Below are 23,281 nucleotides of genomic sequence, written 5' to 3'. Positions count from 1 at the left end.
AGCAGGGCAATCTGATAGCACAATGAAGCAGTGTAAGTCATCTGCATTGTGTAACTCAAGTATTTTACCCTAAGGCTTCAGCATGTGGTTGATCAGTCGGCCACTGAATAAATGCGTAATAGTTTCATAACTAACATTTAGAGAGAAATCTGTATGCAAACACTATATAACACCACTCTACAATTAATGAATGCATGAACTATAGATATAAATGTAAAAACTTGAAGTAATCAGTGTACATGCTTGATCAAAAGTGTGCAAGCCCACTTACCAATGACTGGAAGAACCTGACTCTACAGACTCATCTCTCCAAGTTATAGAGAAATAATATTCTATAGTTCAGTACCATAGAGCAGTGACGGTCCCAAGTCAGTATGTGTTGGCCTAAAATAGTATCTCTATAAAAATAATGTGTATCATGTAGGCGATTTTGTCTTCCCTCTAGTCAGTATTTTTATTTATTATTATTGCACCATTTATTCCATGGCACTTTACATGTGAATGGGGGTATACATAGTAAAAAAACAGGGACAACAATCATGAACAATACAAGTCACCAACTGGTAGAGGAGGAGAGAGGACCCTGCCCGCAAGGGCTCACAGTCTACAAGGGATGGGTGAGAATACAGTAGGCGAGGGTAGAGCTGGTCGTGCAGCAGTTTGGTGGATCGGTGGTTACTGCAGGTTAGGGTAGAGCTGATCGTGCAGAGGTTTGGTGGATCGGTGGTTACTGCAGGTTATAGATGTGTCGGAAGAGGTAGGTCTTCAGATTCCATTTGAAGGTTTCCAAGTTAGGCGACAGTCCGATATGTTGGGGTAGAGAGTTCCAGAGTAGAGGGGATGCATGGGAGAAGTCTTGAATGCGATTGTGGGATGAGGAGATAAGAGCGGAAGGTCTGAGGTTGCGTGCAGGTGATTATCAGGAGACTAGGTCACAGGTTTGTTTCTATAACATAGCTGTTTATGGTTGTGGTTGATAACAAACATTTCATTGACAAAATGAGAAGATTTCTTGCTTACATCATCTTGCACAGATTCATCACTACAAAGAGAGTCGACCAATTGCACAAAGACTCTCCCTAAGGAAAGACTTATTTTTTCCTGTTCATGTCAGTGAGAGGAACATCAAAAACCCAAGTTTCTTTTCCCTTCTTCAGGGAGATCTCTCTGTGATGCCTCTTTCCCATTATAGACATACCGTGGTCTCTGTGAGAGTGTATATGAAGCACCTAGAATTGCACACGCTGTGATTTTGCTCTTTTACAACATTTGCTCTTTCACCGTACACTACATCCTAATTAAATATTATTTGGTGTCTACCTAGCCCAGACAATAAGGTATGTGATCCTTCTTGGTTGAGGTTATGTTCCCTACTTCATTTGCATTCTTACAGGTTGCCATTTAGTTTCATGAATTTAAACCTGAAAGACATGAAGTATTACTGATATCACAGTACAGTTATGTTGAAGGGTTATTCCCATCTTCATAAATGGATATTGTCTGACAGTAATTGTAAAAATAGGCACTTTTGTAATTTACTGCTTAATAAAATTTGCAGCCATTTTTGATATATTAACACTTTTGTTTATAGCTCGTTGCCTAGGAGACTGACCAGCCCTGCAATCTAGCTTGTAAGAACTGCCCTGATTCTAGCTTGGATTATAAAGTTTGATCCTGGTCATCTTTGAAACATTGAGTACAATGTCACTAGAAAACAGCTTGCAAGTACTGCGCAAATTTTGTTGTTTAGCATCGGTGGTCTGTCTCCAAGGTAACGAGCTGTAAACAAAATAAATGTTTTAATATCTCAAAAACGGCTAGAAATTTTAGTAAGCGGCAAATTTCAAAACAGCTTGTATTTACCAAGGACTATCTTACAATATCCACTTATTGAAATGTGAATAACCCTTTCAATATAGACTTTATTAGATTTTGAAACTAACGTCTTGTATATTTTTCCTAACAGCCAAATGCAGATTGCTTAGATGACATCACTCCAGACTTTGATGGTTCAGTAGGTCCACCAACCAATCAAATAACAGGAGCCAGTGACGTCACGGTGAATGAGAGTTCAGTAGGAATGGATGCAGCTGTCCGTACCATAGGTGTTTTACAAATCATCCAAGACGCTGATGTACTTCCACAGGTCGGAGAGGTCAGCTATACAGCAAGCAGTGAGTACTCCTGTACATTCGTTATTTATTAGGCTTGTGGGGTAATTAGCAGAGAAAATGATTAAGATCTGAACTTGTAGAACGGTAAATGCTCTATTACGCTAGTAACTGGAAACCACATCTTATTGAATACATCTTTTCCCGATGAGGAACAGATGCCTCAAAGTTGGGCAATTTCTTGAGTGCGATCAGCTACGGTGATTATGATTTTCTCCATATTTATCCATTTTCATTTATTATTCTAATACTTTGTGAGTGAATGTGAGCTGAGCTAAGTTGGATGGTAGAAAAGAAGGGTGATTTGTACAGTCCCTATTTAGCTATTTTTTTTTCATCTTGGGAGATAATATGAAGTTCAGCAACCATGTTAATTAGGGATCAGAAAGTGGTCAGACTACAGAGACTATGAGCCCTTTCAAATAACAAAAATTAAAAAATAAAAAAATGTGAAAAAACACTATTGTGCAGTTAAGGAGAAAAATGAGAAAATGAGGTGGCAGGAGGATGAGATGTTCCTCTTCTCCTTCTTCCTGCTTTTGCTGGTATATCCATCACGATGCTGTGGGCGTGATACCAACGCACGGCAGAGATGAGTGATGGCACTGCGGACTTGTCCGGGTACTGGCGGGCTGGGATTAAACATTATTTTTACGCACAATGCAGCAACTCTTAATTGCAATAAAGAAATCATTATATGTTTTAGTAGTAACAGAAGTTCAATGAAAGTAGCAATGGAAACTGTAAAATAGATTTATTAGGTACTGAGTGCAGATGATTTGTGAAATCACTATAATAAATATCTTGCCTGTCACCGAATATAATTCAGCTGAATTTTAACATAACATCCACGTAGCAGAATTTGGTCACCCCCACTCAAGGTAAAGAGGCTCTCCAGGGATGCATGAATGATCCTGCAAATGTTGTGCCAAGAATTCCTAATATGCTTTTGGTCAAAAGTGCTTTCAACACTGACTTTTTGCTCCACAGAAATGTAATTCATTACTGAGCTCACAACACACAAGCTGTTACAGAAGGCTACTTTCACACATCAGGTTTTTTCCGACAGGCAGGATCCGGCTATTTTTAGAAAAACCTGATCCAGCGTAAAATTTGGAGAACTGAAGAAACGGATCAGTTTTTCTGCCGGATCCGTCTAGTAGGTTTATATCTGTTTCCTGGGGGCTGGCCAATTGGATCTGAGCATGCGCAGACTTAAAAAACCGGATCCGGTTACCGGATCCATCTTTTTCCGGATCCGGCATATTTCGGCGCCCATAGGATTCCATTATAGCGAAAAAAAACGGAAGCGCCGGATTCGGCGCTGTCTGGTTTTTCGCCGCAGACAAAAAAACGTTACTAGAGATGTTTTTTCGAGATGCCGGAATGAAACATTTAGCCGGATCCGTCAAAAAACGGAAGAAGCAGAAGGCCATGCGGCACGATCCGGCGCTAATACAATTCAATGAGAGAAAAACGGATCTGGCAGCAGCTTTCGCCGGATCCGGTTTTTTAACAAATAGCCGGATGCTGCCTGTCGGTAAAAACCTGATGGGTGAAAGTAGCCTTAACGTACTATTGAAAAAGGATATTTTGTTTCAAAAGAGTTACTAAATGCCTAATGGAGTGTCTGGCTCAGAAGAACCTTTTTTAGTTACCTTTACTTGAGCATACTGGGGTAATACAGAGTCTTGTCCCCTGATACTTGGGTTTACTGAGGTAATAGGGACTGGGTCTTGTCACCTATTGCTTTGTCCCCTCATATTTGGGCATACTGAGGTAATAAAGACAGGGTCCTGTTCCCTGAAACTTGGGCATACTGCTATTCTGTCCCCTGATATTTGGAAATACTGAGGTAATAGAGACAGCGTCCTGTCCCCTGAAGCTCTGTTTTAACCCCTTCACCCCGAATCCTGTTTTCACCTTCCTGACCAGGCCAATTTTTACAACTCTGACCACTGTCATTTTATGAGGTCATAAATCTAGAACGCTTCAATGGACCCCTCTGATTCTGAGATTGTTTTCTCGGGATATATTGTACTTCATGATAGTGGTAAAATTTCTTTGATATGACAATTTGTGAAAAAAATAGAAATTTGGAGAAAATTGTGAAAATTTCCCAATTTTCAAACTTTGAATTTTTATGCCCTTAAATCACAGACTCATATTGCACAAAATAGTTAATAAATAACATTTCCCGCATGTCTACTTTACATCAGCACAATTTTTGAAACTTTTTTTTTTGTTACGAAGTTATAATGGTTAAAAGTTGACCAGCGATTTCTCATTTTTACAACAGAATTTGCAAAACCATTTTTTAGGGACCACCTCACATTTGAAGTGATTTTGACTTGCCTATCTGATAGAAAATACCCAAAAGTGACACCATTCTAAAAACTGCACCCCTCAAGGTGCTCAAAACCACTTTCAAGAAGTTTTTTAACCCTTCAGGTACTTCACAGGAATTTTTGGAATGTGGAAGGAAAAAATAAACATTTACTTTTCTTTCACAAAATTTTTATTTTAGACCTAATTTTTTTTACTTTCGCAAGGGTAACAGGAGAAAATGGACCATACAATTTATTTTGCAATTTCTCCTGAGCATGCCGATACCCCTTATGTGGCGGAAATCTACTGTTTGGGCACACGGCAGAGCTTGGAAGGGAAGGAGCGCCATTTCACTTTCTTGTATGTAAAATTTGCTGGCATTATTAGCGGATGCCATGTCACGTTTGGAGAGCCCCTGTTGTGTCTAAACTGTGGAAACTCCCAACAAGTGACACCATTTTGGAAACTAGACCCCTTAGGGAACTTCTCTAGATGTGTATTGAGCACCTTGAACCCACAGGTGCTTCACAGAAGTTTATAACGTAGAGCCGTGAAAATAAAAAAAAATCACATTTTTCCCAGATAAATCTTTTTTAGCTCAAAATTTTCTATTTTCATAAAGATAACAGGAGAAAATGGACCCCAAATTATGTTGTGCAACGCCTCCTGAGTTCACCGATACTCCATATGTCGTCAAAAACTACTTTTGAGGCACAGTGCAAAGCTCGGAAGGGAAGAAACGCCATATTACAGTACATATTTTGCTGCACTTGTTTGAGGGTGCCATGTTACATTGGCAAAGCCCCTGAGGTGCCAACACAGTAGAACCCCCGTTAAGAGACCCCATTTTACAAACTAATCCTCTCAATTAATGCAGTGATTATATTTACACCACAGGTATGTCACAGACTTTTATACCATTGGGCAGTGAAGATAAAATAATTTACATTTTTACCACCAAGATTGTGTGTTAGCCCCAAGTTTTACATTTTCATACTGGGAAATGGGTAAAAATGGCACCAAAATTTGTCCCACTATTTCTATTGAATGTGGCATACCCCATATGTGGCTGTACAGTACTACTTAACTTGGCCATACGGAGAGACTCAGGAGGGACGGAGCGCTATTTGCCTCCTGGAACGCAGATTTTCCTAGAATAGTTTGCGGACTCTATATGCAGAGCCTCTAAGTGCTAGTAAAGCAGAATCCCCCCTCAAGTGACCCCATTTTGGAAATTATAACCCTTTGGAAAATTGTCTACAGATGTAGTGACGATTTTGACTCCATGGGTGTTTTCCAGAAACAAGCAGCAGTGGATGTTGTTTGAAAATTGCAAACTGCCGCTGTAGTTACCAGTACATTATGCCCAGCTCATGCTTCTGGAGACACGCACCTGTAAATTAGGCTGGCTCTCATCACTACAGAAATGCCAAACATGTGGGCCTTAAATGTGATTTAGGCACACTAGAGCTCAGAATGGAGGGGGCATTTGGATTTGGGAGCTGAGAATTTGCTGAATTTATTTTGGGGGTCAAGGAGCAATTTCGCTTTTCCGTTAACAGATGACGGACCTCAGTGAGGGCTTCCATTTTTTATGGAATAAAGTGAACCTGTCAGCAGTTTTGTCCGATATAAGATACAGCCATCACCTTTCAGCATTCTATAATGCTGTGTATAAGTCCCCAACCCGACCTGGAAGAACTGAAAGATAAGTTATAATACCTGCGGGGCGGTCCGATCCGATAGGTATCGCTGGTCTTAGTCCGGCACCTCGCATCTTCTTATGATCGCCGCTCTCCTGCTTGCTTCTTGTGGATGACGCAACCCTGCATCATCCACACAGGCTCCCCGGCATCGCGCTCGCTCGCAGGCGTACTTCCCTGCCCTGCTGAGGACAGAGCAAAGTACTGCAGAGTGCAGGTGCCGGGGCTCTTTGACCTTTTCCGACACCTGCGCACTGCAGTACTTTGCTCAGCCCTCAACAGGGCAGAGAAGTACACCAGCGCAGGAGCGCGATTCCGAAGATCCTATGTGGATGATGTAGGGCTGCGTCATCCACAAGAAGCAAACAGAAGGGCAGCGATCATAAGAAGCATTATAGAATGCTGTATATAAGCCCTGAAAGGTGATGGCCGTTTCTTATATCGGCCAAAACTGCTGACAGGTTCCCTTAAATTTGAAGCTTTTATTGGGAACATTTTACATATCATTTATGATTACATTTAACCGTCGCTCTCCACTGAGTACTTACATCAGGGTTTCCATCTAAATCTCCGAGTGACGTGACAGTGAATGGATCCATCTGGGGTTTCATCTATAATAAGGCAGCATAGTTACTCTGTACTCCATCTGATCTCTGTTCAGCTGTGTCATTCTTTTCAGAATAGTGCACAAAACTGTGGCCGTCGGCAGTTTTATGCATTCCTAAAAAAGACAGACAACGCTGGATCACAGGTCCTATGGCATCCACAGTGCCCCCGTCTGCCTCATTATAGGGAATCGTCCACCAGGGGGTTTTGTCTGAATCACTTATTTCAGAGATTTACACGGAAACCCCTGTGTAATTGCTGAGTGTACAGCGCAAGATAAATGTGCGCCGAGCCGTATTGTGATCTTTGGGAGGCAGAATTAAAACATCAACAGCATGTGAAGAGTTGGTTTTATTTATTTTTTACGCCGTTCCTCCTGTGGTATAAGTGATATGGCGACTTTATTCTTCGGGTCACTGCAATTACAGCTATATCAGATTTATATCAGGTTTGTATGTTTGTCTGATGTTACACACCAAAAGACGCTTTTTATTGCAAAAACTAGTTTTTGCATCACCATATTTTGAGAGCTATAATTTTTCCATATTTCAGCTGACAGAGTCATGTGAGGGCTTGTTTTTTTGCGGGACGAACTGACATTTTCATTGGCATCATTTTCGGGCACATGACATTTTTGATCGCTTTCTATTACAATTTTTGGGAGACAGAATGAACAAAAACCAGCAATTCAGGAATTGCTTCTTGAGGGAGGGGGTTATACCTTTCAGCGTGTGGTAAAATTGGTAACTCAGCTTTATTCTTCTGAACAGTACGATTACAGGAATACCCAATTTATATGTTTTTTTTTTATGTTTTGGCACCTTTACACAATAAAAACTATTTTATAGAAAAAGTACCGTATATACTCGAGTATAAGTCGACCCGAGTATAAGTCGACCCCCCTAATTTTGCCAAAAAACTGGGAAAACTTATTGACTCGTGTATAAGTCGAGGGTGCACAGTGAGTGGCCTCAGTTATCTGCATAGTATGTGGCCCCAGTTATGATGCACAGTGAGTGGCCCCAGTTATGCTGCACAGTGTGTGGCCCCAGTTATGATGCACAGTGTGTGGCCCCAGTTATGATGCACAGTGAGTGGCCCCAGTTACGATGCACAGTGTGTGGCCCCAGTTATGATGCACAGTGAGTGGCCCCAGTTATGATGCACAGTGAGTGGCCCCAGTTATCATGCACAGTGAGTGGCCCCAGTTATCATGCACAGTGAGTGGCCCGAGTTATCATGCACAGTGAGTGGCTCCAGTTATGATGCACAGTGAGTGGCCCCAGTTATGATGCACAGTGAGTGGCCCCAGTTATGATGCACAGTGTGTGGCCCCATCATGTTGCTGCTGCCGCTGCCTCTCTTACAGAAAAACCCAAAAACCTGTATACTCCCCTCAGTCGCTGCCCCCTGCTCATCAGCGTTGCGCTCTGCAGTGACTGTGCAGGCAGAGAGCGCGATAGCGCCCTCTGACCTGAATGTCACTGCAGAGGACGCAAGACAGCAGAGTGCAGGGACAGGTGAATATGCCTCCCAACCCCCCGTTCATACTCACCGGGTCCTAGCGCTTGTCTCTGCAGCTCCTCTACTTGTTCCATGTTGTCGGCGCTGCTCTCTTCCTGGTTCAGCGGTCACGTGGTACCCGCTCATTAAATATGCGCATATTTAATGAGCGGGTTCCATTTGACAGCTGAAGCAGGAAAAGAGAGCAGTGCCGACAACATGGAACAAGCAGTGGAGCTGCAGAGAAGGGTGAGTATGATCTGACACCCCAGCTCCCCCTCCCCCGCCGATCCCCCCCGGTATATGACTCGTGTATAAGTCGAGAGGGGGACTTTCAGCCCCAAAAAATGGGCTGAAAATCTCGACTTATACACGAGTATATACGGTAAATATTTTTGCATCGCTTTATTCTGAGATCTATAACTTTTTATTTTTGGCTGATGGAGCTGTATGACAGCTTGTTTTTTGCAGGACAAGATGACATGTTCAGCGGTACCATATTTATCTGCATTCATCTTTTTGATCGTGTTTTATTACAAATTTTGTTCGGCGGTATGATGATGAAACATTGTTTTTTGCCTCCATTTTTTTTATTTATTTTTTTTACGGTGTTCACGAAGGAGGTTAACTAGTGGGACAGTTTTATAGAGCCGGTCGTTACAGACGCGGTAATACATAATATATGTACTTTTATTGTTTATATTGTATTTATTGGAAAAATATTTGTTGCTTTTTTGTTCTTTATTTGTGGATTTTTAAAAAAATCATTTTTACACTTTTTAATATATATATTTTTTTACTTTTTTACACTGTCACTGTATAGAGTCAGATCGCTGAGCTGATATTCTGTAATACTTCTACGCTGCAGAGCATCGGAGCAGCATCTGACAGGCAGGGAAGCAGGCGTATCAGAACCTGCTCTCTGCAGGCACTGCGGAGCCACCATCCCTGAAGGACCCCGCAGCCATCTTGTGGCCAGGGGTCTCCTTGGTGACCATCAGGACAACGCGATCGCATCGCGTTGACATGATGGAAGCGCGCAGCGAATGAGTTCCTCTATGTTGCTGTCTCTACTGACAGCGGCATCAGAGGGGTTAAGTGCCCGCGATCGGTGCTAGCACCGATCGTGGGCTTTGCTGAGGGATGTCATCTCTCACATAGAGCTGACACCCACACCCGATCACTGCGGCGCTCAGCGTGAGGCTGCGAGATTGCGGTGCTTTCCATATACTTTTGTTTGTGGGAACGGAGATCCTGCAGAGCAGTATATGTATGATGCATGTCAGGAAGGGGTTAAAGGGAGAGCAGCTACAAAGAGAATAGCTTGCTCTGGAGGACTCATCACATTGCTTTACATGAACATCCAAATAATTTCAATGAGGAGTGAGATAGGAGATGGCGGCTGATACTGATAAAATTCTATCTCAGTAATGGGAGAGTCTGTCCTCACTGAATACAGATTTTACCCCAGAATTGAGAATTTTAGTAATGACTGATCAATTCTGGCAGAGAAAGATGCATAACATATATTACATGTTGCTTATTTTCATGTGTACTGTTGATTTATGAAGTAAAAATTAAAATGACGGTTACTCTTTAACTTCCATGGTAGATCTTGTTGAGATTATCGGTATGGCCACTGTTGTCCAGGCCGTGTAAGGACAAATGTGAGCAGAAAGCAAGAAAAGGGATATGATGTGTCACTTAAATGCTCGAATCTGCATAGACTTCTCTTTGCTTCTAGTTCATAAACTAAAGTAATGGTAAGGTCCAAGTATGACTTCATTGTGGATTTTTCCCAGTGACTCATGTTTCGGAAGTATGCTTTCCAAGCCTTTCTTAGGCCTGTTTCACACATCCGTTTTTCCCCATCAGTCAAAATCTGCCGTTTTGCAAAAAAAACGGATCCACCATTTTTCTTGGCGGATCCGTTTTTTTCCCTATTGACTTGAATTAACGGCGGATCTTGACGGATGGTCATCCGTTCGATCCGTTTTTTTACGGATCCGCCAAGATTTTGCCGGACAGGACGGACAATGAAACGTTTTTCCCGTCCGGATCCGCATTTTCTATTGCGCATGCCCGGGAGAAATGCCTGTGTCGGAAATTTAACCCTAAACTCAGTTCTGGCATCTGAAAAAAATTGTCTCTCTCTCTTTCTCTCTCTCTCTCGTGAAACAGGCCTTAGACAAAACCTGGCCATTGAGAGTAGCGTCAACCAGTTTTGGAACTGGTCTGTATGAAATGGCAGAACTACCATTTTCGTCTGTTTGTATAGATAGATGGCTTAGATTAAACGATGGCGTTTTCCTGTTGGGAGAACAATGATTCTGTCAGGTTAGTGTACTGTTTTGAGGTACCTTTTTAACATTGCTGATGTTTTAGATCTGTCACTGTAAGGGTGGTTTCACATTAGCGTTTCAGGGCGCAGCGACGACCTGCGCACGGCCGCCACTAAGCCCCGCCCCCTGCCGCGCCTTCTCCAGTAGCTCCGCCTACCGGCGCATGACGCTGCATGCGTCCCCTATCTTTATCACTGGGGATGCAGGCCGTGCACTGTATGCGTTTGGTGGCGCATGCGTCCTTTTGATGGTGCGCCGAGCGCAACCAAATTGCAGCAGGTTGTGTTTGGCGCTGGTCGGCGCACCGTCAAAAGGACGCATGCGCCGCCAAATGCATACTGCGCATGGCCTGCGTCCCCAGTGATAAAGATAGGAAACGCAGGACGCATACAGCGTCATGCGCCGGTAGGTGGAGCTACCGGAGGAGTCGCGGCAGGGGGCAGGGCTTAGCGGCGGCCGTGCGCAGGCCGTCGCTGCGCCCTGAAACGCTAATGTGAAACAACCCTAAGGCTGTGCACACGTTGAGTATTTGTTTGCAGAAATGTTTGCAATGTTTCTGAATCTCTAGGAATTTGTTGGCAGCAAAAGCGCAACGGAAAAAACGCACAGAAGTAACCTATATAGGCTGTAACCAAACAGCAACTGGCAGAACTCAGCGCGCACCGCGATACCTGACGGCGGTGACACGCATAGGGTTATTAGGGCTCATACTCATCTGTGAAAAAACAGACGAGAGCAATGTGATAAATAATCGGATTGCACTCTGACCAGTGTTAATCTATGCATTACAGCTCATCTGTGATTTTTTTTCTTTCAGCTGAATTCGGACTGAGAAAAAAATCGCAGCATGCTGCTATTGTCCTCTTATATAGGGTGACACTCGCCAATGCAAGTCAATGGGTACGAGGAAAAAATTGCATGTCACTCGGATCATGCGAGTGCCGTCCGATTTTTACACACCCATGTCCTTGAAAACCCGACATTTCTTCTGCCGCATAAAGTAAAATCACAGCGTGACCCAACAGAATAGAATAGATATATTCACCTGAAACAGACAGATATAAAGATGTCATTCATAATTAGTACAGTGAGTGTGCAGCGTACTGTAATAAATGATTATTTTTCTGAAAAAAATGGCATGGGCTCTCGCGTCATTTTCATAATCAGCAGAGGGAAAGCCAACAACTGGGGCAGATGTTTATAGCCTAGGAAGGGGTTAATACCCATGTAGCTTCCCTGGCTTTTAATATCAGTTCAACAGCTGTATATTTAGCCTCTCCTGGTTATTGTATGGATGAGAGGGCCATGCATACCACCATAAGGATGAGGGGGCCATGCATACACAGATAAGAATGAGGGGTCCATGCACATCAGGATAGGGATGAGATGGCCATGCATACACGGATGTGGATGAGGAGGCCATGCATACACGGATGTGGATGAGGAGGCCATGCATACCACGATAGGGATAAGGAGGCCATGCATACCACGATAGGGATAAGGAGGCCATGCATACCACGATAGGGATAAAGGGACAATGCATACCCGGCTTATACTGGAGACAATAAGTTTTCCCAGTTTTTCATGGCAAAATTAGGTGCCTCGGCTTATACTCGGGTGTTCTTCTACTCAGGTATATATGGTATATTATATACTATACCTTACAAGATTGTTCTATCGTTGCTAAGTTATTCACATGATAGGGACAGGAATTAAGGCTGAAAATGAACTGTGAATCAGAAGAACCAAGGAGTCTGTGATATTTGGGTGTTGCAAAGAGGATAAGATTTGTTATATTTTTCTTTTTCCCTGTGTTAAGTTTTACAAAGCCTGGGGGGGGGTAATAAGTGGGACATTTACACAACAGTGATAATACTATGTGAGTATGTGAACTTCACATCATTTCCTGTATTCTGATATGTTCCCATTCATGCTGTTTTATAATCAGAAGTCACCATAGGCTGTGTCTGCTTCTCACATGCTATGTGATGTCCATTCAGTCTTTTGACCCTAGATGCTGATGAAAAAGAGGATCCAGCTCTTATCTTTCTTGGAAAATAAAACCCAAACTGTGGCTGTATGAGAGCACACATATTAATCTGCTTATGTAGTGGATTGTTGACTACTTAGCTCTTGTTTTGAAAGAAAGTTTCCAATTTCTGTATTTGAGACTTGTAAAGGAGTTGTCAGGGAATGTTTTGGGTTTTTTTTTTTAAAGCTTGCACATGTTGAAAATAATAAATACACCTATGTTCACAGACAAAGCGCTGCCGCACTGCCACTGCTTCGGTCTTTGATTACAGCTTTCACATCATGTACACGAGTCTGGTCACCTCCTGCTCAAACCTGAGCCTGTCCCTGCACTCTCCTAGCGCCCTAAGAGGGTCCTTCCCCCCACCGCCATCAGGAACCTCATCCCTCGCTGTCACCTAGCACTGCCGTGGCTAATGCACTGGCCGACAAGAGCGCAAGATTCACCACTGCAGATGGAACAACACAGGCGACAGTGACAAACACGAAACAGATGAGGTAAAAAGACAAAACTTAGCTTTACAACTCTCTGCTGCAAAGCACCGCACAGCAGAAGAAAGGCACCAGGATCACAAACTCACAAAACCAGAGAGCCCCTTACTCCAGGCTTGCTCAATTTATAATGGGTGACTATTTAAAGGATGGTGGGAGTGGTCACCACCCACATCAGCTGACCTAGAAACTCTGAAATTGCAGCAAGGGAAACTGACATTAACCCCTGCTGGCCTGAAAGCAAAAAGCTACATTTAAAACATAGTAGAACCAGAGCTGCCACAAATCCAAAAATGGATCGTGACACCAGCCCTCAGATTTGGTTTCCGTTGATTGTTAGTACCTCATGTTGTCAACAAATTACACAATTTATACTGTTGATCTGGAATATTTTATTCATCAGCATGTGTGATTTAAAGGGGTTTCCCCTACTTACAAATGTATTGTGAATGAGCTCAGGGTCAGAAAAAAAAAGCTATACTCACATATAGCCCAATGCTGCTCCCTCATGCTGGATAGTGTGACCCCTGCTGGTCTCTTGGCATAAACACATGACAGCTGCATCCAATCAGCATCTACAAATCAGCTGCACCCTTTACATTCCGTCCAAACATTCTGCCTTCCTAATTGGTGACTGACAGCACTGGGTTGCCTGACCTTTCTCTGCAAGCAGAGCTCGCTTCAGGCAAGCCAGTGCTGTCAGTCATCAGTGAGAGGAGGGGCATGCAAAACCAGGGGGCAGAGCACTGAGCCAGGGGAGCACCAAACACCTTTATTTAAATAATTAATTCAACTTCAGTTTGGGATAACAGACTCCCTTTAAGGAAAATCTACCAACTTCTCCCTGTGATTGTAATTTTTAACGTATTGTGCAAGATAGTAGATAGCAAAATATTTCATCCAGAAACAAAATATAAAGTTAGAAAACAAAATGAGCATATACTCTACTGTAAGAAAATAAACAGTAATAATGCATATAAATAAAATAGGGTACTTGGTAAACACTGTTTTTGAGTAAAAGCCATCCCACTTTGATGAGGTATACCCAAATGGGGACAATCCTCTCCTCTAGTATTAAAATCCCACCTTGTGTCATTCAACCTCAAACTTTGCCAACAAACAGCAACCTTGTACGCCTTCAGAGTCCTCCTGGATGGAGAAAGAAAAATGTTGTGAAGAAGAAACGGAGAGTGGTGGTCATGGGGGATTCCCTGCTGAGAGGAACTGAGGCCGCTATCTGCAGACCGGATATAACTTCAAGAGAAATGTGCTGTCTTCCAGGTGCAAAAATTAAAGATGTGTCTGACAGGATATCAGGACTCTTCAGACCTACAGATGACTACCCATTCCTGCTACTACATGTGGGGACAAATGACACCACAAGAAACGACCTGGAAACCATCTGCAGAGACTTTGAAGACTTAGGCAAGAAAGTGAAAGAACTGGGAGCGCAGGTGGTCTTCTCTTCCATCCTCCCAGTGGATGGCCATGGAACAAGGAGGTGGAATAAGATTCTGCAGGTGAACAACTGGCTACGTCGATGGTGCCGTCAGCAACGATTTGGATTTCTGGATCACGGAGTGAACTACTTATACGATGGACTACTTGCTAGAGATGGGGTGCACCTTACGAAGACTGGAAAGCATGTATTTGGAAGTCGCCTTGCTACACTTGTAAGGAGAGCTTTAAACTAGAACAACATGGGAAGGGAAGCAAAAGACCAGAAAAAGCCATACACCTGACAAATGCTATTGAGAACTCTGCTATTAGAAGTGGAAAGGAAGAACAAAGACGAAAGAATCTAATTAATAAAAATATTGGAGAAAGAGAAACCAATCACAAACTAAAATGTTTCTATACTAATGCACAAAGCATGGGCAACAAACAAGGAGAATTGGAACTACTAACACAGGAAAAGAAATATGATGTAATTGGAATCACTGAAACTTGGTGGGACAATACACATGATTGGAATACAAGACTAGAAGGATACAACTTATTTGCAAGAAACAGACTTGATAAACGAGGAGGGGGTGTCGCATTGTATGTTCGAAACGCGTATATCTGCACAGAGATTGAAGCTTCAGAGACTGGGAGTTCTGTGGAAACTGTTTGGGTAAGAATACAAGGACGGAACAATGGAAAGGACACCATTGTAGGCATTTACTACAGGCCGCCTGTGCAAGCCGAAGATATAGATGAACTCTTTATGCATCAGATGGCCAAGTTCTCCAAAAAATATGACATAGTTGTCATGGGAGATTTCAACTATCCAGACATTTGTTGGGAATCTCTCTCAGGCAAAACTAACAGGTCAAGGAAATTCTTATCCTCTCTTGCTGACAACTTTATCTTCCAAAAGGTAGGGGAGAAAACAAGGGGAACTGCTACCTTGGATCTAATCCTTATAAACAGGGAGGAAATGGTTGAGGAGGTAAAAGTGGCTGGGACCCTAGGAGGTAGCGACCATGCTATTTTAGAATTTTGGATAACTAGAGGTGGAAGACCTGTGAAGACTCAGACGTCAAGGTTAGATTTCAGAAAGGCAGATTTTAAGGGATTCAGAAAGAGAATTGGAGGGATCCAATGGCTGGATATCCTTAAAGACAAAAATGTCCAGGAAGGATGGGAAATCTTGAAAAATGAAATTCTCAAAGCACAGTTGTTAACAATTCCGAAAAGAGGGAAGAATAGGAAGCATTTAAGGAAACCAGGATGGATGAACACAGAACTTAAGCACATGCTAAAAAGGAAGAAAAAAATGTTTATAAAATGGAAAGAGGGAGGCATATCTAAAGAAGAATATAATGCTGTCTGCAGAACCTGCAGGGCACAAATCAGATTAGCTAAAGCTGAAAATGAACTGAGGCTTGCAAGAGATGTCAAAAGCAATAATAAAGGATTTTGGGGATATGTCAAAAGTAAAAGAAAAGTCAAAGATGCTATAGGATTTTTACAGGATGAAAATGATGAAATGGTAAGACAGGATGTTGAGAAGGCTGAACTTTTAAATTCCTATTTTGCATCTGTTTTCTCTCAGAAAGGAAATGCAACATCAACTGTTATTCACTGTCCTATTAAGGGAATAGAAGAATCCAGGATATCTATAAACAGAAAGATAGTGAGGAAACACTTAGCTAACCTAAATGAATTCAAGTCTCCAGGTCCAGATGAATTACACCCCAGAGTACTGAAGGAGATAGCAGAAGAAATTTTTGAACCCCTCTCCATAATCTTTGAAAATTCTTGGAGAACAGGAGAAGTGCCAGAAGACTGGAGAAGAGCAAATGTTGTTCCTATCTTCAAAAAGGGGAAGAAGGTGGACCCAGGCAACTATAGGCCGGTGAGTCTGACTTCTATACCAGGAAAGATCTTTGAACAAATTATTAAACAACATGTATGTCTATACCTGGATAAGAATGAAGTGATTAAACAGAGTCAGCATGGGTTTCTAACTAATAAGTCATGTCAGACTAACTTAATTTCCTTCTATGACGGTATCACTGATTGGGTGGATCAAGGAAATGCTGTAGATATAGTATATCTTGACTTCAGCAAAGCATTTGACAAAGTCTCTCATACAATCCTTATTGAAAAAATGACTAAGTATGGAATGGACAAGGCAACTGTTAGGTGGATTCATAACTGGCTTAGTGATCGGACCCAAAGAGTGGTCGTAAATGGCTGCACATCCAGTTGGAAGAATGTCTCAAGTGGGGTACCACAGGGCTCTGTCCTGGGCCCTGTATTGTTCAACATCTTTATCAACGATTTAGATGAAGGAATTGAGGGTAAACTGATTAAATTTGCTGATGACACAAAGCTAGGAGGGATAGCTAATACTAGAGAAGAGAGAGAGAGGATTCAAAAAGATTTAAATAAACTGGAGAAGTGGGCAGCAACTAACAGAATGGTTTTTAACAGGGAGAAATGCAAAGTACTACATCTGGGCAATAAAAATGAAAAAAGCATATATAGAATGGGAGGAATAGGGCTAAGTGACAGCACATGTGAAAAAGACTTGGGTATACTAATAGATCACAGACTGAATATGAGTCAACAGTGTGATGCAGCAGCAAAAAAGGCAAATGCAATTCTAGGATGTATTAACAGAAGCATACAGTCTAGATCACGTGAAGTCATTATTTCCCTCTACTCCTCTTTGGTCAGACCTCATCTGGAATATTGTGTCCAGTTTTGGGCACCACATTTTAAAAAAGACATCAACAAACTGGAGCAAGTTCAGAAAAGAGCGACCAGAATGGTGACCGGTCTGCAAACCCTGTCTTATGAGGAAAGGTTGCAGGATTTGGGAATGTTTAGTTTGCAAAAGAGAAGACTGAGAGGAGACTTAATAGCTGTCTACAAATATCTAAAGGGCTGTCACATTGTAGAAGGATCAACTTTATTCTCATTTGCACAAGGAAAGACTAGAAGCAATGGGATGAAACTGAATGGGAAGAGACACAGATTAGATATTAGAAAAAACTTTTTGACAGTTAGAGTGATCAATGAGTGGAACAGGCTGCCACGAGAAGTGGTGAGTTCTCCTTCAATGGAAGTCTTCAAACAGAGGCTGGACAGACATCTGACTGGGATGATTTAGCGAATCCTGCTTTGAGCAGGGGGTTGGACCAGAAGGCCCAGGAGGTCCCTTCCAACTCTACGATTCTATGATTCTATGATTCTAGATGGGGCAGAGCAGGACCATGGTCCGACTGTTCGGACACCTGGCCATGTGACGCTATATAAATGAAATGCCTAGCTCAAAAAGGGGGCCACACCCCTGTTTGTACAAAGTACAAGAAACTACCGCAACAGCTTCTTCCAAGAACAGTACCATTGTTGTCTATGCTACATTCTGTTTGAGCTAATCCCCATTCAAGTAAAAACCAAACAATATACAAGTGCTTCTCACAAAATTAGAATATCATCAAAAGGTTAATTTATTTCAGTTCTTTAATACAAAAAGTGAAACTAATATAATATAGAGACATTGCAGAGTGATCTATTTCAGGTGTTTATTTCTGTTAATGTTGATGATTATGGCTTACAGCCAATGAAAACATAAAAGTCAATATCTCAGTAAATTAGAATTCTTTATAACACCAGCTTGAAAAAATGATTTTAATATCCGAAATTATGGCCTACTGAAATGCATTCAGTAATGCACTCAATTCTTGGTCGGGCTCCTTTTTCATCAGTTACTGCATCAGTGCGGCGTGGCATGGAGGTGATCAGCCTGTGGCACTGCTGAGGTGTTATGGAAGCCCAGGTTGCTTTGATAGCAGCCTTCAGCTTCTCTGAATTGTTCGGTCTGTTGTCTCTCATCTTCCTCTTGACAGTACCCTATAGATTCTCTATACCGACTTGTTCACTGTGTGTGCATGGCCCATGCGTTTGTACTTATTTTTTTCATTGCAGATTTGAAGCAGTTTCACATCTCTGCAGCATGTTAATTCTTTCAGCGTTTTTGCAGCGTTTTTTACCCATTCACATGTTTTGGAAAAAAAACACAAACAATGTGGCAAAAACACACATATTTTACGAAGCGTCCTTCCAGCTAACATTCCAGTATTTGCAGCAGATTTTGCTGATACAGATATGTGCACATACCCTAAAGCCTCTAATGTTATGTAATGAGTGATTTGAAGCAGTTGTCTCAGAATACACATTGTTGCAGTCAGTGTCATGGTCTGACTGCTGAAAAAACAGAACCGAGTGGCAGCAGTGCTAGGGAGATCTGGCTGGTCACAAAATTCAATATTGGCTATGAGGTTACATAGGAAAGTATAAACAGGGATACTCTAACAGCGCTCACACTGTGGTAACACGCCTTTATATCATGTTTTACAATCCAGCCCCCGAGACTTGATCTTTGCAATCTCCACAACAGCCAAAGACTATTTGTTCAATTATACAGAAGGCGGCAATGCTTTCTGCATGGAGCTAGCGCCAGTAGAAGACAGAGCGATGGTATCAGATCTCCTGTACACAAGGCACAATGTAATATGCATGATGTAGAAGGATCCTGTTTCACTGTTTTCCTCTCGTATTGCACCCTTGTGCTCCTCCATGTATAACCTCAATTTACAAGATGGAAAGCAAGTAAATTTTTATATTGCAGATTGGAAACAAGGCTTTTTTGTTTATAAATCCTTTGTATTTTATTGATTGTCTATTTGGGGGTCACAAGGTTTAAGAATTTTGAGTTGAACAAATAAAAATTATTATTTAAAGAGGACCCGTCACCATGTCAAAAGTGACCAATTTGTCCTCTTAGTTTATTCCCACTGCTCCCCTCACTATGTGTTCTTTTTTAACCCACCATATAGTTCCAGAAATTTGAGTGTTCATTTTTATGGTCTTTTCCAAAGGGGCCTTGCTCACAGGATAATATCGTAGAAGAGCTTGAAGACACGTCGCAGAGAACTCGCCATTTTTGTGAACGGCCATCAAAATGTTAAAAATAACAAAAGACCTTATACTCAGCTCTCTGGCCCCTCTGCTTCTCACCGTCATCCATGGGGTCCTCGCCAAATCTTAGCATCGCCGCTAGCGCTGAAATCTCTTGGAGGGTTTTGTGCATCTGTGCAAGGTCACGGCACACATCGGGACATCATGATCTCAGCGTGAGCGATGGTACCAAGAAGATGTGGCGAGAACTGGACGGGTGATGGTAAAGAGCGGAGGATTCGGTGAGGTAAGTAGAAGAAGGATTATTTTTTTCCAACATCTTACATTTGTTATTTCCAAAGCGTAATAAGGGGCATTAAATTCACTGAAAATAGCTTCTCTGCTAATCAAATTTGCCCAGAAAATCCACTTGAATAGGCAAATTTGAATTTTGTCTGTTCCACTCATCTCAAGTTAATATTAATAGTTCATGTAGAAAATGCTATGGATAGTGTGGCTGTCTTATCATAGGGCAGCGTTAATATAAACTTTTCTTCATTTTTTAAAACTCTTGTAAAAACATTGTGAATTTCATGCATTTTGTTAGTTTTCCTTTAGTGTCAATTTGTAGGCGCGATTTTCCTGCCATACTTCCAGACCTATAGAGAAGCCTATGGAAAAACACAAGATACAAACACCATACCCAGAGAATTCTGCACCTTGAAAAAGACACCAGTGACCCCAAAAAGCCCCAAACCAAAATGCATTGCTTGTATGTAGCTGATGCAATTTTTTCAATATAAATTGCCAGATTCAGTTCTATAGCTCTCTGGTGTACGTGGGCAGCATGGCAATGTTGACTCTAACCGTACACAGCTCTGTTCTTCATCAGTGAGATTACACTGCACAGAACGTGGCTCTTTTACATAATATGCAATATGGGATTGAACTATGACAGATGAGGAGCACAGAGGAGCTTTCGCTATTAAAATCAGCCGTCATCACACAGGGCTTAAAATCTCCTGTAAACCTCTAAACTTTGTCTGGTGATAGGTTCACAGGAAGTCTCTGCAGCTCATCCTAAGTGCTCATTCAGACAAGCATACGGATAAGTGCTGTCTGAGAAAAAAACGGACAGCGCACCGACTAATATTATTCAATAGGGCTCCTCAGATGAGTTTCTTCACACTGACCGAGTGTCCGTATAAAAAACTGTAGCATGTATTATCCACTTCCATAAATCAGTTAAGGCCTGTTTCACACTTACGTTTTTCTTGTCATTTGTAATCCGCCAAAAAGGCGGAGAACGGATCCGTAGGCGTCGAAATACCAATGGGAGCCACCGGACCGTTGGTGCGCCGGGATCCGCCGATCTGGGAAAGTTAAAGGAGCCGCGCTTAAAAAAAATACTGCCAATGTAGCAGACGAGAACTGGGATATCACGGGACGAGGAGAGCCGGGATATCGCGGGACCAGGAGAGCCGGGATATCGCGGGACCAGGAGAGCCGGGATATCGTGGGACCAGGAGAGCCGGGATATCGCGGGATCAGGAGAGCCGGGATATCGCGGGACCAGGAGAGCCGGGATATCGCAGGACGAGAGAGAGAGAATTCTCCAGCGGCCAGATTGGATTTAGGGTTAAATATGTAGCAAGAGGCAAAAATGCGGATCCGGCTCCCAAAAAAACGTTGCATTGTCTGTCCGGTGATGTCAGCGGACGCCAAAATTTTGGCGGATCCGCAGAAATACGGATGCAACGGACGACCGTCAGTCAAAATCCGCCTCTAATGCAAATCAATGGGGAAAAAAACATCCGTTTTTTTGGAAAAAACGCCGATTTTGACTGATGGTGACAAACGGATGTGTGAAACAGGCCTAAGACTCGCCCATTCAGGTGGGCAAAAAAATTGGATCCCATACAGAACATCCATATTGCACCCAATTTTTACAGATACATTGTCATTATTCACCTAGGAAACTGTATTTGATCATGTAGTTTTTAAAATATTAATGTATAGTATAAATACACATGTCACATGGAGATAAAATTCAGACTCATGGTCGGCAGACATATGACAATACAAATGAGAATCGTCTGAGATTTCTGAATGAAAAACGGACAATTTTTTATATTCTCGTGCACCCCTGGCCTAAGCATGGGGCCGGGTTCAGACAAGCGTACTTTACATTCTGTATATGGAACGCAGTGTCGAACATGGGAGATCTGTGGTCAGTCCGCGCATTGTATTTTTTTTCTTTTTTCGCTTTGGCACATATACCACAATGAAAGTAAATATTCGTTGGCGTTTATGAAGCCATGGATGTTTCTTCTATGGACTTGAAAACTGCATCATTAAGTAGTAAATGGGTTTTATGCTATTGATCAGCCCCTTATCAATGGCACAAGGGAGCTCGATGAATGACAAAGACTTCTGCTCCTCCACTCTCTGCTCTGTGTGTGTCCCTCCACTGATCTTGTGACATAATGTCATGTGACTGATGTGGCCTAGCGGCCAATGGTCATCTGTGGCATTAACATTTATGTCTTTCCACTTGGACATAACTTTAAAGGCTGCAGCCAATCAGTAGCCACTGATTGGCTGCAGCATTCATGTGACTTTATGTTACAAGCAGTGTCAGACTGGGATACCAAGGGCGCCCCGGTAACATTGACTTTGGGGGGCTCACTTTTCACCTTCATACAAATATTACACTCCCCTCGTTCACGAATTTACCTATATGGTAATAAACTGGGTTCTTTAGTTAATGAATGATGAGATGCTGCTTTTTTGTGAACAGAGTGAATCAAGGAGGTTATGCCAAGTACTGCCCATACAGTGGTGTTTGGAGCCCAGATCTGCACAGGGGCCCACCGGGGGATTCCCTTGTTCCCCTATGGGCCAGTCCGATCCTGGTTACAAAACCAGCTGGGGGAATCCGGGCAGTAAGCAGAGCAGCAGTGCAAGTCAGGGAGGTATTTGTGCATTTAATTTTACTTGATCCAGCACCCTCAGGACCAATGAGATGGGATTCTGCAGTGGTAGAAAATCCCTTTCTAGTGGTTTCAGTGGCAGGTTGCCACAGGTGGATTAGCCAACAATTGGGACTAATCCTCATGCTGAGCCACTGCAGTTCAGACATAAAATATGGGGCAGAAATGGATCAGCCTTGGATTTTTTCCTGAGATTTTCTGTGACATCAGCATTAGGTTTGTTTTTTGTAAATCTCCATGTGAACTTATCTGCTCCCCCGAAAAAAATTAATAAAACTATTCATTCTTAATCACGTCTGATATGATCAGCCGCAGAAATCTGCATTTTATAATTTACAATATTGTCAAAATTCATAACACAAACCTATGAAGCAGATGTATTGTCAGTCTAACGCCATATAACCGCACTGAACGCTATTTCCTTGTCACATTTGAAAGGAACAACTCTAACTAATCCTCGTCATGCCTATAAAATCACTGTCGGCCAACTGCAATCCAGTCTCTATCTAGTATGAATTGTTTTTTAGCCAGTTTATCGGGGCATTTGTATCAACAAGAGGAAAGCGAGATCTCATGGGCTTATTTTTATTGGTGATTTTATGTTTCTAGATAGAAACTCTTTATAATGAATGCAATTCTTCCAGTTGGTCATTCCTTCCATTTAAGCACAGTCATGCTAAATATGTACTTGTTGTTCTTTCCATTGACTCCTACAC

General features: G+C 42.3%; 1 protein-coding gene across 2 annotated transcripts in view; it reads left to right on the top strand.

The window, feature by feature from the left end:
• The window catches only part of RNF150 (ring finger protein 150), a 388,101-nt gene that overhangs the window by 204,812 nt on the left and 160,008 nt on the right, over positions 1-23,281 (top strand). For both annotated transcript variants that reach the window (XM_073549771.1, XM_073549770.1), the window contains exon 6: positions 1,967-2,174. In XM_073549771.1, the coding sequence (XP_073405872.1) occupies positions 1,967-2,174 (208 nt within the window). The remainder of the gene's footprint in view (positions 1-1,966; positions 2,175-23,281) is intronic.

The sequence above is a fragment of the Dendrobates tinctorius genome, unplaced genomic scaffold, assembly GCF_039654945.1.
Source record: "Dendrobates tinctorius isolate UK_male_01 unplaced genomic scaffold, ASM3965494v1 ptg000161l, whole genome shotgun sequence".
NCBI lineage: Eukaryota > Metazoa > Chordata > Amphibia > Anura > Dendrobatidae > Dendrobates > Dendrobates tinctorius.
This window is presented reverse-complemented; position numbering and strand designations above follow the sequence as displayed.